Source organism: Pelobates fuscus, chromosome 4 (genome assembly GCF_036172605.1).
Source record: "Pelobates fuscus isolate aPelFus1 chromosome 4, aPelFus1.pri, whole genome shotgun sequence".
In the NCBI taxonomy this organism is placed as follows: domain Eukaryota; kingdom Metazoa; phylum Chordata; class Amphibia; order Anura; family Pelobatidae; genus Pelobates; species Pelobates fuscus.
The window spans coordinates 216,052,838-216,071,528 of NC_086320.1; the positions used below are offsets into that span (position 1 = coordinate 216,052,838).

Genomic DNA, 18,691 nt, shown 5'->3' on the forward strand with positions numbered 1-18,691 from the left:
CACGTCCATATTAATGTGTTAAGATTTTTCAGAAACTAAAAACACGACTGTGTGTCTAATTGGTTTCGTATTTAAGATATTGGAAAAGTAGATTGTCTCCAACCATACGAAACAATCTCTCCCTTTCTCTCTCTTCGCTGCACTCTTATTTTAATGTCAGAAACGGTAAACCATCTATCCTGAAGTGTTGAAATATTCATGCAGGTTCATGGAAACCCCACATAAGCACAGATAAGCATTAGCCTCAAAAACGGTGATAAAAGTATCACTTTGGGAGATGGAAAGGCATTGCCAGGCACATCTATTATAGAGGAGGTATGAAGGGGCCTGGGTAATGTGAAATACCTCAGTTTTTTAACAATGCAAATCCCTGTTATACCTATACAATGGAAGTTATGCGAGTGTTTATATGTGTTATCTTCCCTGTGTGATCAAGAAAAATATAATTGAGTGTATCACATTGTTGTATAAGTAAAAAGAATGTTGGCTCATTCCAGGATTCTTTCAGTCACGTGATCCTGTAAGCTTCCCTGTCAATCAGACAAACCGTAGTTTTACCTCTCAAACAATTTATTGTAGGGAACAAATAGAATTTTCAGTCTTACATGTGCATTGGTGTAAACTTGGAAGAAGTGCTGTTTGTGATTCACTAACAACAAAACCAGAATGAAGTATCTCGATGACTCATTAACTTAGCATGCTGCTTAAAATGATACCATTAATTTTTTGTTTTTTGCTTTTTGTAAACTTTCGGATTTGTAAACCGTAATTACTCCAACACATAAAATAGTTCGTGCTTTTTTTTTTTTTAGACACTGAATTAAATAATTGTCACAACACAATCTTATAAGAAAAGATAATTTAAACAAAGATGAATGGTAGAACAGAATCTGGAGTAACAGTGTCCACTTAAAGTGAAGTTCTAGGGTCATCAGAACCCAATGTTTTACATGTCTTTTGCTAGAAGTCCATTCTAGCTGTCAGGGAACATTCTAACGCGTTAGGAACAGAACATCTTGCTCCCAGATTTTGGGAAGGCAATAAATTCCTTATTTGTGTCATGGGTTAGGTTAGCCACTTGTCCTTTGATCATATTGGTTGGATTTCCAATAGAACGTCCTAAAGACCCATTTTCAAGAATGGTTCCTTTTGTGGTGGCCCACGAAACAGTGGTGTTGGTGAGTGCTTGGTTTAAAGTACTATGTCTGAATAATGGGTCGTGAAATACTCCATCCACCCAATTTCTCAGGCTGGTTACAGGAGAATCCTGACGTCTGTCAATCACACAAACTGGAGTGGACACAGCAGAAGAAGAAGAAGAGGAGGATGAAGAAGGAGAAGATACTCCCTGGTGCTTTAGCATGCAAGAAGGGTACTCTGTTTGATTTAAAGAGGTGGCTGTGTGAGCTAAGGACCATATTCTTGGTTTGGAATCCAGCATTTGCTGGTCCTGCTGTTGGAAGCACAATTTGGATTCACATCCTCTTTGCCTTGTTCTCATCAAGTCTTGTTCACAGTCATCAACACTTTTGAGGCAGTTCTTAGCCCTGTCCAGTTCTTGGTCTACTGTAGAGGCTGAGAGAGGCATCTTCAGAGTGACCTCTTTGCAGTGTTCATTGGAACAATCCCTTGATCTCATTGGGAGTCCTTCCTGAGACTGATGGTGGAACGGCTGCTTCAACTCACACTCAGAACTCTCAGATTCTATGGCATCAAAGTCGTCTAAATCACTCAGTTCCAGGTCTTTGTGCTCTCTCACCGCGCTCTCTTCTGCTCAAAATAAACAAAATATATATTAACTTATTGACAACTGTACAGGAAAATACGGAGGTCCAAAATTACTGAAATGTTAATATAGAATATCTAAAGCAGGTTCCCTTCCCTAGACCTCTGCAAATCAACTAAGAAGTGTAAATTGTATACCTTACCACACAGTGGTTTATTTCATACTAATTTGCTATCTAACTTTCCATATGCACCATGTAGCAGAATAATGACATTGCAAATTACTTAATAGCAAGAGTTTGCCAATCAGTATGTATTACATCATTCCAGAAAACGATGTCGTAATAGTTCCACAGCGTTTCAAAGGACGGTTGCATGATGCTCAAATTACAATCCACCTTCAAGACCCCAAATGTAAACTCATGTCCCTTGCAAACACAGTATGTATGCCTCATTGTAAATATTTTAAAGGTACAGACCATCCATTTTCTTCTCGTTTTTGATGTGGCCTTTCTGAGACTCTTCATCTTCCTCTTCGTCATCCTCATCATAGGGTCTCTTTTCATCAGAGCACTTGTTCCTTGGTGGCCAGGTCATCTTGTTCTCCTTCTTGAGCCTCCTCCTGGCATTGGCAAACCAGGTGGAGACCTGAGTGAGGGTCATTTTGGTGATGATGGCCAACATGATCTTCTCCCCCTTGGTGGGGTAAGGGTTCTTCCTGTGTTCCTGCAGCCAGGCCTTCAACGTGCTGGTGGTTTCTCGAGTTGCATTCTTCCTACGAGTGCCTCCATCCATTGTACCATACCTAGGGTTAAAACAGGCAATAGTTATTAATTCTGGTATGCCTTTTCTGGACCATTTTTTATTTGGAGACCTAGAGTAGAAACCACAAATAATTACATTGTGTCATTTGATTAGAGAAAGATTTCATATTGAAAATAATGTAACATGCAGGTAGTGCACCCATATACACGTGCTCTGTGTTGGAGAATGCTTACTGGCTTAGATGGAATATTAGAAGCCAGTGTTTAGAGAATAAATTTGAATGACCTAAGGCTATCAGTGTTAATATAAATATTTTTCACAGCGTTCCTTTATTAGCCATCTCTCAGGCTTTTGTTGATGAAATTGTAAGAAACGTATAAAGACAGTGGATTGCAACTGAATATTTAATGCACAGCACACTGAAAGGTCAATGGTACCCATGTGGTCTTAAAAAAAGGTTGAAATTGCTTAAGTGGTTTTGTGCTGTCTTAAGAATAAATACAGGAGGCAAAGTAAAACCGCTTTAAATCCTTCAGGGCTAGGGTGGGGGCTGTGCAGAGCATTGCACATCTCCAGAAAAAAAAGATAGTCTGTGCATAAAAATATAATATATATTTCACCTAACTAAGAGGAGCATTAGATGGAAGGTGATACAGAGTTAAAGTGCCAGGCATCTCATACTAGTTTTATGCACAATTCCCCTGACATTAGCCACGTATGCTCTTAATGCTTGAAGTAAGAGGAGCTCAATACACTGTAAAAGTCGTGCAATTAGGAGATTTCTTGGGAGCAAATGGAGCCATCTTTAACATTTAATACAATCTAGCAGGTCATGAAATAAATATGAAATATAAGTAGCAGATTCGTGATGTGCTTGAAGAAGAAAAAGTGGAATCATTTACCTATTATCTTGAAAACAAAGCTGGCCAGGCCTAATATTTTGCTTTAAGACATTGAATGTAATATCTTTCAATACGTGCAAAGAACACACACATAGAGAGACATGTAGGGGTCCATTAATTAAATAGTCATGTGACTTTCAAAAATGAGTCCATGCAAGAGTCGTCTCCTGTGTATTGTCTAGGCTATTCAATGGTTGTAAGTTTATCATAACTCACTGGTTAGTAAACAAACTCTTGTGGGGGTGTTATCAGGTTTTGGGTTACTAAAATAAACGGAATTATGGATGAAAAAGTTCTGTAAGTTAGCAACAATAGGTATGATTTATTACCCGGAGGGAAGTTTCCAAGTTACAGTATGATCTATCTCTCTTGCTCATAAAATGCAAGAGACAGTGAGAGAGCGTGAAAAAAAGAATGAAAGAATTAATAAAAAAAAAAAAAAGAAATGGATAGAAAAAGAGAGAGAGAGAGAGAGAGAGAGAGAGAAAGAAGAGTGGCAGAAAGATGGAGAAAGAAACGGGAGAAAGAAAGAAAGAAAATAAAATATAAAGATATGTGTAGAAGGAAATGGTGGAGATGAGTATTATTAGTGATCATATACTACTAGCAACAGTGGGGCCTGGCCTACAAACCATCTATTACATTATACGTTCCCTAACTGTGGAGCCTGGCATTTGGCATGAGAGAGCATTACGTGATAGTTTGCCAATAAGCGCTGCACTTATGTAATAAGCAGGTAATCTGCTTCCAAACTTTAGGCTTGTTTTAACCACTGTAAAAGGGGAAGAATAGAGCATGAGAGCTACTTTTGAGGTACTCCACACTTACTCTGACACACAGTGCTCACACAGTGTTCTTACTATACCGCTCTTGGCTAAAGCTAGCTCCACTGATTTCATTTAGTTATCACAATTTGTTGATTAACCTTTGTGTTTTATTAAGCAAATTAAGTTAGCTATTATAGCCTTAAATGCGATATGACCTTGGCCCTCTGTTAAATCAGATGACTTTAATGTATATCATTTAGAAGTAATCCTAATGAAAATACCAAGAATCAATTAATATACAATGTAACTGCTTAAGGTCTTAATGGCAAACACTCAGCTATCTCTCCCAGGACTCTGTCACGTGACTCAGCTGTCCCACTGCACGATTCACTGGGTACCTGATGGCCTGTCTGAAAGGGCCAGTACAGACAATGCCCTCTTACTATGTCTGATTACACAGTTCGGAGGGAGGGAGGGAAGGCTATACTTTAGGACTAGATGAATAAATCTGAATGTAAACACTTCCCATCTCTTATTCATCACTTAATTCATGAACAGGGAGTTCTGGTGAGATGACATACGATGAGTTGGAAAACTTTTCTAACATCCCTATTTTGTTCTGTATTTTCAAGACAGATGTTTTGTCTTACCAGCACCTTCATGATGTAAATAGATTCCCCAAACCTCTTGCCATTAAGAGGTTAATACCCATTTACAGCAATGCCACTGGGGGAGGTGGAGGAGGAGGGGGAGGGGTGAGGGTATGTTAGATGCCTGTCCACAATTGTAAAATGCTGTATATTATGATCTGACCTGAGGAATCCATAAATCTAGTTATGTCGTGGATAATCATCACATAAATATTTATACATATGTCTACTTTTACAAATAAAGCTTTAGTTAACTTTTCAGAAACTGGATGATTTGTAAAATCAAAATACCGAATGATATTTATGACATGACTCGGGGTTTCCAATTTACACATTTAAATAATAATATGTGCTGGAAAATATGAGTCTGTTATTTAAGTATATTGACCTTTTAAAGTTGGTCCATTCCAATCAATCTATTATGCAGGCCCCCAATTCATTTAATAAAGCGCATTATACAAGAACAACAAACTATAATAAATATTAAATATTAATGAATACCTGTCATATTGATATTGGCTGAGTGTATGATCGTAGGGGTAATAAGCAGCAGTTTGGGTGATACTCGGGTGAGCCGATCCTGTGCTCTCCTTTGATTCGAACGTATTCTGAAATATAAGGTCAAATGTCATTCATATGACAATATTTATTGTTCTTGAGCAGATATTGAATTTGTTTCAACAGCAGTATCAATCAGACATCTGTGACTCTATGAGCCCTTACTGTTATCACACTGTAACAGACACTGTTTAATAATTTTAATATAACACATAGTGGTAAATACAAGAAGAATTAGCCCAACCTTATGACAGAATAGTATATTACCTAGTGCTGCTGTAGATATATAATGAATGGTTGCATTATATATCCACTTCCAAAACTCATTCTACAGTTAATATGTTTACAGATAAGGAAAACAATTCATACACATTTAATACATATTCTGCACTACAAAAAAGATAAAAGAACTGACAACATCCATCTCGTAATGTCACTTTCTGTTTATCTTTGGAAAAAAAGGGAAGATAAATTCTCTATGCTAATCTGTAGAATTGCTGTAAAACTAACAGATAAATGTAAAAGTGAACAAGAACAGCTAGTAAAATGCAATGGTGTTCCCTTGAATCTTCAGTTATATATATATATATACATACATATATATACACATATATATATATATATATATATATATATATACATATATATATATATACATAGATTTGTATATATACACACAAACACACACACACAAACAAACACCACAGACATACACAGTTATACACAGTATCAAATATATGTATGACATTAAAATACTTTACAGTATATTTCATTTAAGTGTATATATTACACAATATGTATGAACTGATTGTTTGTTTGTTTGTTTGTTTTTGTGTGTTTGAGCATTGGTGCACATTATGATCTTCTGCTTACCAAAGAATAAAAGGCAGAGGCATCAGTCCCATAAGTGACATAGTTGCCATATCCTTGAGTGCCTGTATAGGGGTTGCCATAAACTCCTAAGGCCGCTGCTGAGTTGAGTTCATGTCTGGCAGTGGCCAGTAACCTGCTCTCATATACAGGACAATAGACCGGTGTCTGTGCAGAGGCTGCTGTATCAGACAGAGATCTCCCACTGGATTCACAGCAGGTTGACAGTGAGTTGGTGGTCATTAAGAACTGAACGAAAGAGATACATATTCAGAAAGTGTTAAAAATAAGATCACAGCCACTAACATTTCATTCAGATCAATCACATCTTTATCTGTCGCCGTGCAATAAATAAATACAATTTCAACCAAGAGATATGAAGCTGGTAAAGAGATATATTATACTTGCAGCCACATAAAACGTATGACATTATCTGACATGATTTAGCTTCGTTAAAAAAACAAAACTGAATTTTAAGCGTTCATTCTGATTCATATATGCTGTTACAGACAGAATCAATTTAACCATTTCAAGACAAGAGCATGGCATATATTTAAGACTGTCTTGACATGTCATCTGTACTGAAGGATTAATAATAATAATAATAATAATAATAATAATCAGCATCATAATATAACTATAATAATCATAATCACAATTAATACCATGTTCCTACAAGTGGAACTTTAAACAATAATTCTGCATTAGCAAGCAGTGTTAAATAACTCCATTTCTGTCTAGTAAATAAATGTATATATTTATGCAATAAATACAGCACACATTTCTTTGGCTGCATAGTACAATCTCTATTTTTATTCTAATATCATTTTAAGACCATCACTCTACCAAAGTCCTATTATACCCATTGTGCAATATGCTAAGGTCTATTGAATTAGCTCGCTGTAGCTCTTACCTGTGGTGTAGAGGAGTATGAATATCCAAACTGAGGATATGACATGGTACACAATAGCCAGGATCCAGGAAGATAGATCTCCTCTCTGTAGCTTGCCTTCTATGGCTTGGCTGTGCTCCCTTCTCAAACAATTGATTGGTAACCACAGGCTTCAAGATGCTTAAAGGAGGAAAAAGAGGACCATGTTTAATTTATTTAACCCCTGTCCTCTTCAAAAGATGAAACATCTAGGGCTGAAGAAACTTTCACATATTTGAGTCAACTTAAATATAAAACTACATTAAAAAAAATGTCAGGTCCCTGACAGACATGTCAAAATAAATATTTTACTAAAAATATCACAAGGATAAAAAAATCCCATCAAGTCAGATGCAAGTAGCTTTAAACAGCATTGGGTGTGACGTCATGTAACCCTTTCATGATCAGACCAGTCTTTTTTCCCCCCTCTCCATGGAATTAGTTGCAAGGCATCCAAGGGTGCCAAATGGGGATATAAAACGATTTATTTTATGGATTGTTCAAGTGATCTTACAAGCTAATTATAGGTGTTCCTATAGCTGGCGAGAGTTCATAAAATGAATGATTTGATTTAAACAATCACTGAAACACTCGGTAATGATTTCCCCCTTACCCACTGAAGGATGGTAAGCACTTTTAATTAGAAATTAATTAATGAGCATCTGCTTCCTCACATCTCACACTAATAATTAGTCTCAATTACAAATGAGAAGAGTGGTGGGATGAGTTTTAACAAACTTCTAAAGATATAGGTAGGATCTATACCTGATGCGATCTATTCAAATTTAGAACATAAATTGTAATACATGATTGCTTTCTTTCTACCTTGTACAAAGCAGAAAATGTCAATTATTTTAGTTGTATTCAGAAGCATATGTATGTAATAGATCCATTTTATGAGTTTCAATGACTTAAGATATTAAGCAAGCACACTAAGTGTTAACTGGAAATGATAAAAACTTCCCAGGTAACATTGTTCAAGGTTTAAAGGGTTAAAGTCTTTTATAGTAAAAAAAAACAAAACAAAAAAAAAACAACACAACCGTTTACTAATACATGTCCCTTTTGATGTGTTTTTCTGAAGAATTACAAAAACAACGTGAAGAAAGCTTTGCAGGTGTAAAACACCTGGATAGAATTTGTGAATTTTGCATGGGAGGGGCTATTTTCATAAACAGCTAACTATAGTGCTGTGAGAACCCACTAACTAAAATACAAAGTACAAAACGATGGGGATTTTATCAAATAAAAAGTAAAACTTGGGGATTTTATGTCAATGCGGTTATGAGTGAAATTTGCAAGTTAGTCCTCAAGTCGCCAGAACTCGCAGTTAAGCACCAAAGATCTCTTTCAAAGCGAATTATTGAAACAGATGTTGCTTATATATTAAGCGTTACAATTTACAAAACTATCGCAAAAGCGGAATTAACAATGTAAAGGAACATTGAACGAAATGTAGTATAGTGATTTGGAAAACGTCTAAAATCCCCACTTGCACTAAATATAAATATACACAAAAAGGGAGTGTGAATGGAAATATAACCCAAACATTAACCCTGTTTCCATGACAATGCATTTGCAGAACCCCCTGAGTTTGGGAAAGGGTTAAACGTTCTGCGGGATACAAAGCAGAATTAAAGCAGAACTTGTAAGTGTTCTGTAGGGGGGCTGGTGTGCCCTGTCAGGATGGGCCATACAATGCTATCCACCATGGTGTGCTGACTTGCTCAGATAGTATCCTGGGTTCAGGCATGTGGATAGCCCCAGGGTCACACTCTAATTAATGACAATGTTCTTCTCTTTTCCCCAGCTGGAAGAGTGCCTCCCAGAAACGAATCTGCCCACACTGACAGCTCGATTGGGGGTGATTGATGACTATCTGGAGACCACTGTACACATAATATAATATATGCTGTGTAATTGCTTTAATTTACAGATGAAAATACTTGTCTTCGTGTTAAGTGAAATACTATAGCAACATGTCGGTTTATCAAATATATCACAATAATAATCGTATTCGAGGGTGTAAATCATACATAAACACTACATTGACTATCAATAAATGACACAGAGAACACTGTCTAAGCCTTTCATGTCGTTATTACATTTGTTCCTAAACATTAATGCCAGTGTATTAATTATTAACGACTATGACAACACAGGGCATTATGTGTGTGTGTGTGCGTGTGTGTGTGTGCGTGTGTGTCTGTCTGTCTGTATATATAAGTTTTTATACTTTCTGTTTAGTGACACTGGTTTTAGCACGTGAGACTTAGCGTGAAAACTATTTGAGATAAACTTCTCACAACTTATTAAATATATCTCATTGACATAATACTTTCAACCTAAATATGATGTTCAATGTACCTGCTGAAATAATTGCCAGATGTATCTAAACTATCTAAACATATTATCTATCTATCTATCTATCTATCTATCTATCTATCTATCTATCTATCTATCTATCTATCTATCTATCTATCTATCTATCTATCTATCTATCTATCTATCTATCTATCTATCTATTTCAGTTTGTGTTTCACAAGGACACATATTAACATTTAAAGTGATGATGCGATAAGGGGTCCTCTTTATAGACCCTAAGCGTAGCCCTTTTCGAATTGACTTTTGATAATAGCATATGTAATCAACACAGCTGACAGAATGCCATTTTAATAAGTGTGGTGTCTGGCTTCAAACAATCACATCTACATAACAAAAGCTGTCAAGTAAAAGTCAAATAATTGGCAGACCCAATATCTGTAAAGTGTTTGCCTATTTACTTTAAGAACAATTACATAAATATCTCTATTACATTACTATATTTACACCGTATTTTTACTTCACAATCCTTACAAAGTAATGCGTGGAAAATGCTATAAAAATATAGCTTAAATGCATTTCCTATAAGGCTGAAAATGAACACTAAATCAACAAAAATATTGTTGTACAAGCATCTAACATTTTGACGTTTAAACCCAACATTTTGGCAGCAAAGTGCAATAAAAAAATGTTCACCGGGGCCTTAACTAAATAAATTGTTATTGTAGTAATTCATGTTTGTATTTGCTATTGACAAACTTTGTGTGAGTTGTTCCCTCTTGAAATCAATCACATAATCTTTGATACCCCTGCTATATATTCTGTTGTACCACATATCCGAAGGACAGATCAACGGCACGATTTTGGACCAGTGTCTGTGGGCAGGCCATATATCAAACAGGTAATTCATCACAATCAGCATACTCATATTGGACATCACAGACTAGTCTATAGATACAGACCAGGCACTACAGTTAAAGCTCATTCAGTTTTAGTTGGAAGTGTAATTTTGACTAACACAGAAACACATCTGATATATGTGTGTAATATTCTGTATCTCTATTGCATTGGATGGCCATTGTCAATTATTCTATGCTTCGTTTAACCTCCATATCCCAAGTTCACCATAATGCACTCCAATCTATCAGCAAAAGTAATAAAAACAATGTAATTATTTACCTTAACAGCAGACAGGTAACAGTGGAGACCGTGGGTATTTTTCCAATGGTTTGATTCAGCATGCCTAAATTAACAAATGTTCCTCTCTTATGAGTCTCAGAAAGTGAGAATTTCATTAGTGCACCTAGCAGAACAAAGACCACACAGACAGGATATCTGGCAGACATTCTAAGAATGCCACGGGCTTTTAACCCCTATCAAGCCAGACCCCAGCTCTCTGATCTAACTCCCCTCATAGCACACCGTCAATGACGTTAAACTTTCTCTCTTATGTATTACCACAGCGAAATGAACTTGCAGCTGCTTACCTTGGTCCTGGGACCAACCTCAGTGCCTTCTCACCAGCACTGACACTAGACAGTATTAGCTGCTGAGCATCCACACACATATCGTGCAAATCTCCCATCTCAATCAATGGCATTTGGTTAAAGTGCAGTACATAGAGGCTGTTTTACCTGTGCTTGATGCAGACTGTCTTCCCAGAAGACTAGGGGCTTCCAGGAACCTGCAGGCTGTCACTTGGTGGAGAGCTGCACTGAAGTAATGGAGACATTTCTGTGTGTATCATACCTGGCTAGTGTGGAGTGGAAATCTCAGTCCCCAGACACCGCAATCACTTCACTAGCCCTCTGTGCTGCTGGAGTGACGTTAAAGTGAGCAGCTCCACTGAGCACGGCTCTCACTGATTAACGCTTTTCAGCAACACTAGCCCTGCGAGTCCCCTGCGCTCCTGCGCACCAAGACACCTCTCTAACTTTACTTTCAAAGCATCACCTCACCTGATCCCCCACTGACACTACTAGGGACTCTGCAACAGAAGCAAATTATAGTTTATTGATGGGTTAACTAGCTGAATGCCTTAGTGCAAATTACACAAATATAAATTACAAATTTATCAATCTCTATCTATCTATCTGTCTATCTATCTATCCGTCTGTCTGTCGCTCTATCTCTCTCTCCCTCTCTCTCTATCTACTAATTCTCACCAGTTGTTTTATAAATATGAATAGCACTATCTGTATTATTGGCATTCCCTTTTCTAATGAACACACACAAGGTACACAGAAACTCATGTACTGATTTTATAAAACATGCATACTTTGTAACACTGCTTTGTCAGGCCACGTGTTCTTTGTGTCAAACGTTTTGTTTAGAATTCTTACAATCTGCATGTGTCTTGGAAGTGATATCAAATAATTAAATGGCTTTGTATTAAAGAGGAGAGCGTAACACATTGTAATTCAACTATACTTTTCTCGCCCCCGGGTCAGAAAGGTAACTTGTTTAGCTTGCTTGGTGGCCTGGGGGTATATTCACCAAACAGTGTGAATTAATGAGTTAACAACTGACTTGAAGTGCATCTCCAATCAAGCATTGCTGTTTTCTTTTTCTTCTATAGTCACTAAAATAGTGAGAAAGTGATTGCCAATCCTCACATCTTAGTGAATAGACCCCTTAGTTTAGTTTCACACTTTGCAAGTAAATTTATTTTTACCTATTTTCACCTAATTTCTTCTTATCTAATAAACTATAGTGAGACACTTTTTTTGTTTTAGTCTTACACATAGAAATGTTACATGTTGATGGGAGATAAAGACCTTTTGGCCATCCCGGGATGTCAATGAACCTGATTTTCTTCAAAATAATTGGTTTGCTGTAAAGTCAGCATAATAGTGTGTTGATCCATTTTTTTCTACACTAATCTGTTATTACGGTTCAAACAACCCCTGCCGGGAGGCTTTCCCATGTAGCCACTACATAAACCGCTAATTATAAAATATCTCAATTTGTTCGTTTTTTTTATATATTCAGTATTGATTATACCTTCAGACGATGCATAAACATTCCAAAGCTATACAATACAGATCAATTTGACAGAAAAAAGATAGATAGATTATAGATAGATAGATAGATAGATAGATAGATAGATACATAGATACATATATAGATAGATAGATAGATAGATAGATAGATAGATAGATACATAGATACATATATAGATAGATAGATAGATAGATAGATAGATAGATAGATAATATGTAGTATTTAAAGTAGGTATTTAAAGTAGGTAACATCCAGTTTTATAGTAATTGTCCTGATCTGTTAATTTACCCTACAACATTCATTCTAGATCAACTGATTAAACCAATATCTTCTATTCTATTAACTGTCTCTAGAACATGTACCAGTGCACCCTGATTGCTTGTTTGTAACGGCAATGTTTATAACCGGTACTAAAGTTCTGTAAAGGAACACGTTGCGATCTACTAAACAGCGAGATGAGGAAACTTAAAAACAGATTGACATCATTTATGTCAAAATAGCCAATTTGGATACATTCTACATTTCTCCCCTTCTTGACTAATTTATCAATATGCGTATCAGTCGATTATCAGAATTCTTTCTAGTGAGAACCCCTTGTTCTCCAGTCATTATCAGATATAAAGGTATACACTGTTTGTTTAAACAGATGTTTATTTATTAACACATAAAGCGAAATGTAACCGAATAATATATGCTTTGCTTAAATCACAAATGTAGACACAGTCGGGCAAAAATATAAAAAAATAACACAATACAAACTGACATCGTTATACTTTGTAACTTGACGAACAAATCAAACCATCAATTAATTTTTTCTCTGTTTTCAAGTTTGTATTATTACTGGGCTGATGATCTTTTCTTTAGTGAATCATTTTATTTTAAACAAGTTCATGAGTTAATCTTAACCTAGAAATACCCACACACAAATCTATCTATCTATCTATCTATCTATCTATCTATCTATCTATCTATATATCTATCTATCCATCCATATGTGTGTGTGTGTGTGTGTGTGTGTGTGCGTGTCTGCGTGTATTTGTATAGATATATATATATATTGCAGGTAGCAATATAACAAGGGCAGAGAGATTTAAACATTACAGTGGTGTCTGATGGAGTTTACAATACTAAGCCTTAGGTGAGCCCCATCCGTTTAAAACCATGTCGAGAACTGCATGTAATCTCTGAACAGAAATTCTGATGTAGCTACAAAATGTAAGCCTATATGGCAGAGCCCAGATCATCTATCACCATCACGAACACAAATGATGACAGGCTGACAAGTGGGGAAATAGAAGTGAAACCTGCTTGCGTTTTGTATTAGGAGCAGATTATATTTATACAGTGTAAGTGCTTTATTCAGGGTGCAAACATGTACTGTATACAGCAGGTAAAGGAAACTGACAAGAACTCTTATTGCATTCACTGCTGCCTTTACTTCAATACATTGTGTGCCCCAGGACACGTTTCAGCATTGAGGGGAACTACATTAGGGTCAACACATGCAGTGTGCTGTAGGGGTCTTTCTGTGACTGTTTCTCCCTGTGCTGGATTTAACCCACTTTATTGAATAGAGCCTGTAAATGAATGTATCCAATAACTGATAATAGTATAACTAACTATGTGAATATGCTCTAAACTTAACATGAAAATAAACTTATTCACCAAACTCCCAATAATACCGAATTGAAAAACAAATGTCAAAACAGAGGCAAAATAGCTTATCTGTGAAAAAAAAATTGCCAGTTCAGTTATAGTCATAGCTTGGCTGTTTTAGATTCGGATTTAAGTTCGTTTCAATACGGATGTTAGTGAATAAATCACCAAATATAAATTACTACTGTCTGTGGGCTATCGGTATCCCATAACGCAAAAGAAGACTAATTACCGAACAAACTTTAGTTCGTGTTATTCATTAAACAGCGAAATGTGCTAAAATGAAATGGGAATTGCAATATTTATTGGAAAATAATTATAAAATGGGACTATAACAGGGCGGATTTTTTTTTCATAATCAGCACTTTTTTTTCATAAACTCTTAAATTCGGTTACCTATACGCTACAGTTTGGCGTTTCCTGTATATGGCCGAATATAGACCGTTTAAAAAATGTAAATCAAATGTCAACATAAGATTCGGCTGAAAATTCAGAGCGAAATCTGAGCTTTCACCGATAATCGTTTACGAATTATCGCTTTATCTACTATATGGAGGTATCGCTAAATCTATCGCATATTCGAACCTAACCAATCTGTAAGTAAGGATAACAGCAAAACAGTACCTATCGGTCAGTGTAGCTTGCTACTTACTATCTTATACTAAACATCGCACATAATGAACCTGATCCAAACCTCATATAGATTATCGTACCTAGGATACACAATTACCGAACATAACCGATCGACAAATAAAGCCCATTACTCAACATGAAATATAGTCTTATAAAGATCAAGACCGATTAATATTCCTCTTCACTAAAGGTTAACCCATTCAAAACTGGCATGATAACAAAGGATTTCTCTAAGTCTTGCCTCAAGGGTTAAACAGTGCTAAAATCAGAATACCATCGCTAAATATACACTGCTTGCAGATTATCAGTAAATGTGACATATTGCCTTTATATAGATTGCATGTGAACATGACCTATCCCTATATATAGAGTATTACAGAATATGGGCAATGCTAAACATAGCCCGAACCTATCACTGATCGTGACCTGTCCTTAAATAGAATCTGACCCTTCCACATCTCCCAGCATTCTAGAACACAGACTCTATCACTCCCTCTTATCGCTAGCTTTTCATTGACCCTGGAATACACGTGTTTATGATAAAGTGGTGGCTGGTTGTTTGGGTGAATACTGCTGCACATCAACTACAGGCATCCCAGCACAATTTCCTAGTGTCTATTTTCTTTAATTTATTATTTTATTTTTTTAACCAGTATAGCATTCCATTAAAACAGAGATGGGCAGAAAATGATATCAACTGATGTAAAACTACAACTCACATTTTTGCTTTGAAGGCAAAGAACAATTTGAGTTGTATCTGTACAGTAGGAAGCGATTTAGCACTTGGCTACCACTGCTCTATATGACATATCAATCGGTGAAAAGGGCCCAATACAAAGCTTATTCTACTTCGCTGCATACCTGCAGTAGCCGCTCTGTGAAAGGTCACGTTCAATGTAATTTATCAAGCGAGCACAGCAGGGGGGCAGTGATTGGATTAGAGGAGTCTCCATAACACTCTATTCTAGGCATCGTTTGTACAGGGGAACTTGCTGTGTGCCCAGGTATTGCTAATACACAACACATGTAAGCTTTATCTTGTCTAATAAGAAAGCTCACCTGCAGCTACAGTCACAAAGCTTACAGCTCGCTATCAACTGTAGGGATTTACAGAGAAATGTTCAAGGTTACCTTTCATCTAATAGTCCCGTATCCACGCCGAGATTTCAGTCACTATTTACAAAGGAAAATGTGTGTTAAACAACGTGACCTAATGTTTGCTATGAATTCGAGGGTAGCAACTTTGTGGGATCACACAGCACATAAAAGGTTAACTCTTAAAAGATGCCATCAACATCGCTCTGAAAGTAATTACAAGAGTACCTGTGTGTGTGTGTGTATGTATGTATGTATGTATGTATGAATCTGTATGAATCTGTATGTATGTATGTATGTATGAATCTGCCTGTCTGTCTGTCTGCCTGCTTGCCTGTCTCTACGTTATCTGTAAAACAGTGTAATTTGCTTTAAACAGTAAACTATATTATATTTCACAAATAACAAATAATTTGTCTTTCATAGTTCAGATTTTTTTAAATAGCACACAGTTATTTATTTTCTGCAACTTACATATCTCTACATCACCTAATATATAACAATCTCATTTTAATTTTGCAAGTTTCAATTTACTTATTAACAGATGCAAAAATGAGAAACAAAGATTTTCGGGACATTGCTGCAATTTGAATATTCAGTTAACCCCTTTCATGCCAGAGCCATTACTTGCTTAGACTGAAAGCACTCCAGAGGTTAAGAAGATACTGTAGCATTTTCCGAATGTCTGATAACGCTGTAAGATCTAAAGCCTTACCTCTATTTTTTTTCTCATTGTGATTTACATCACATCGTTCAAAACCCAGACTCATTTTACACTCAGTGATTTTACTCATTCTGCTAGAACTGCTTGATAATCTTTTTCTCGAAAAAAACAAGCAAACAATTCAAATTATCCAAGCGAGATACAGAGAGCCTTGTCACAATACACGATACAGTCTTTTTTTTTTTTTTTTGTTTTTTTTTATAATCTGCTTGATTTACAACTTTAGAGATTAATTATCTTAACTACATATTCCTTAATTTTTGTACTAAAGAGAAAACACCCCCCATAACATACAATAATGACAAATTTACTTTCAGTTTGGATATTCTGGCATGTAAACCACAGTTAATTACCCCGTTGATAGTAAACGTCCACTTTAAAAAGCTTTTAACTCCTTCTCACGTGGCTATATGTATAAATCCGGAGACAGAATTAAAAAGGAAACAATCAGTCTTACCTTGTTTTCAATACTGCCAATAAATATTTAAACCTTAGCTTACAGGCTGTTAGTACTTCTTGCAATGAGGAAGGCATGGTGTTCTTAATTAATACTATACTAAATCACTCAGCAATATCCTACAAGAATTACATTATTTTCTTAAATAAAAAAAAAAAAAAGAAAAGGCCATCTGATTTGTTTCCCCCCTTTTTCTTGGAAATTCAATTAATTGAAAGAACCAGATAAAAGGTACATAGCCTTAATGGCTAGAAAATTCCTTAGGGGTTTATATCTAAGACAGTTCCAACTATCACATCAAAGAGTGACAGCACTGTGCTCTGGTTTTTCCTCCCTACATACAACTATCAATGACCTATTTTAATGACTTTAGTTCATGTAACTATCTTTATTTTAATTCTTTCTTTATTTCCCTCTTATTTATTTAACTGTTTTTATTTTTGCACCAGAACAATATAAAAAAGTGCCTTATTCTAACAGTTTTAAAACAATTAACTAAAAACTGGTCTTAGGTGGAATTACACTAATTGCCTTTTAGGATTTTTCCAGCTCACTGTGCAAAAAGTGCTTCGAGTTTATATATATATAAAGGGAAACTATAAAGGTTGTGACATTTTTTTCAACTAAACTGTTCCCTTTTCCCTTGAAAAAGAAAACGCTTGACCTCTACACCATTCTTAATAAAATCGTTTTGATTCAATGAATGGGCAACTCTAGATCTCATGATGACCTAGTCAGGCTTTTGTCTGGGTTAAAGTCTATCATGATGAAACCCAACATGTAATGATTTTGACAGAGACTTGAAAAGATTTTTAAGCCAAACTCTTGCACATATTTATATAACACCAATATGCTTCCTCCTGGAGGTTCTATTTGTAAAAAATCCTAAAAGTAATAAAAAATATACTATGGGGGGGGGGGGGGGGGGGAGAGGGAGGGGAGCAAGCAGCTGCATGGAGTAGAAGCCATTTCATACTGCTCTGGGCCCTACATTCTGAATCCTACAATAATCGACCAAATTAAGCTACATCAGCCCCCAGCAGTGCTACCTGAAGCTGGGTGACAACCCAAGGTGCCCATACATGCCTTTCTTCTGCGGAAAACAAGCTAAATCGCCACGCATGAAGCGGTGGACACACAGGCCCAGCAACCTGTGGTTTCCTGGAAGGCACGTAGAGTTTCTGGATGACTGGAATCCCTACCTGCTCACACCTAACACCTCACCGGAGATGGGGCACACGAAATCGAAGACTCCGGCCACAACAACCTCCGGGATGAGAGACATCGGCAAATTACTAACAGGCACTCAGATCCCAAAGACCCCAGGGCGGACAGACGGGGAGGCCTGATTGACCTGTCAGACGGGGAGGCCAGTCCATCTCGAGAACGGCCTACCAAGCCCCCCCCATCAGGCCCAAATAAACCCGCAGCAGCATCAAACTCAGCACCCTCCACGAAACAAGAAATAGCAGACCTCTACTATTGAATCCGCACGCTGTTTGATGCGGACATAGCGCTTATAAAGGAAGAGGTGCATGCCGTCACGGAGAGAATACGGACCACAGAGGAGGAGGTGAAGAGCCTCAAGCAGGGCCTCACCGTATTGGAGGTGACTGTACAAGCACTACAGACC

The 18,691-nt window shown here is 36.7% G+C and overlaps 1 protein-coding gene across 5 annotated transcripts; it reads right to left on the bottom strand.

Annotated features, from left to right (window-relative positions):
• Nucleotides 1-583: 583 nt before the first annotated feature.
• On the bottom strand, nucleotides 584-17,136 carry IRX4 (iroquois homeobox 4). 5 transcript variants are annotated; one of them, XM_063450586.1, is made up of 6 exons: nucleotides 17,059-17,136; nucleotides 7,151-7,309; nucleotides 6,241-6,486; nucleotides 5,311-5,417; nucleotides 2,205-2,530; nucleotides 584-1,770 (listed from the first exon to the last, which is right to left on the bottom strand). In XM_063450586.1, the coding sequence occupies exons 2-6, from the start codon at nucleotides 7,193-7,195 to the stop codon at nucleotides 1,001-1,003; spliced, it is 1,494 nt and encodes a 497-aa protein (XP_063306656.1). In that variant the 5' UTR covers nucleotides 7,196-7,309; nucleotides 17,059-17,136; the 3' UTR covers nucleotides 584-1,000. The 5 variants fall into 5 exon arrangements, with proteins under 5 accessions (XP_063306656.1, XP_063306652.1, XP_063306653.1 ...); XM_063450582.1 differs by lacking the exon at nucleotides 17,059-17,136 and adding an exon at nucleotides 11,125-11,341; XM_063450583.1 differs by lacking the exon at nucleotides 17,059-17,136 and adding an exon at nucleotides 11,240-11,333.
• Between the last annotated feature and the right edge of the window lie 1,555 nt (nucleotides 17,137-18,691).

What these genes read in the sequence shown, in the direction of transcription:
- IRX4 (XM_063450586.1), bottom strand. Translation starts at nt 7,195, where the DNA reads ATGTCATATCCTCAGTTTGGATATTCATACTCCTCTACACCACAG. An exon ending in CCTCTGCCTTTTATTCTTTG is followed by an intron (nt 5,418 to 6,240) that starts GTAAGCAGAAGA and finishes CTTATATTTCAG; the next exon opens with AATACGTTCGAATCAAAGGA. An exon ending in AGCCAATATCAATATGACAG is followed by an intron (nt 2,531 to 5,310) that starts GTATTCATTAAT and finishes TTTTAACCCTAG; the next exon opens with GTATGGTACAATGGATGGAG.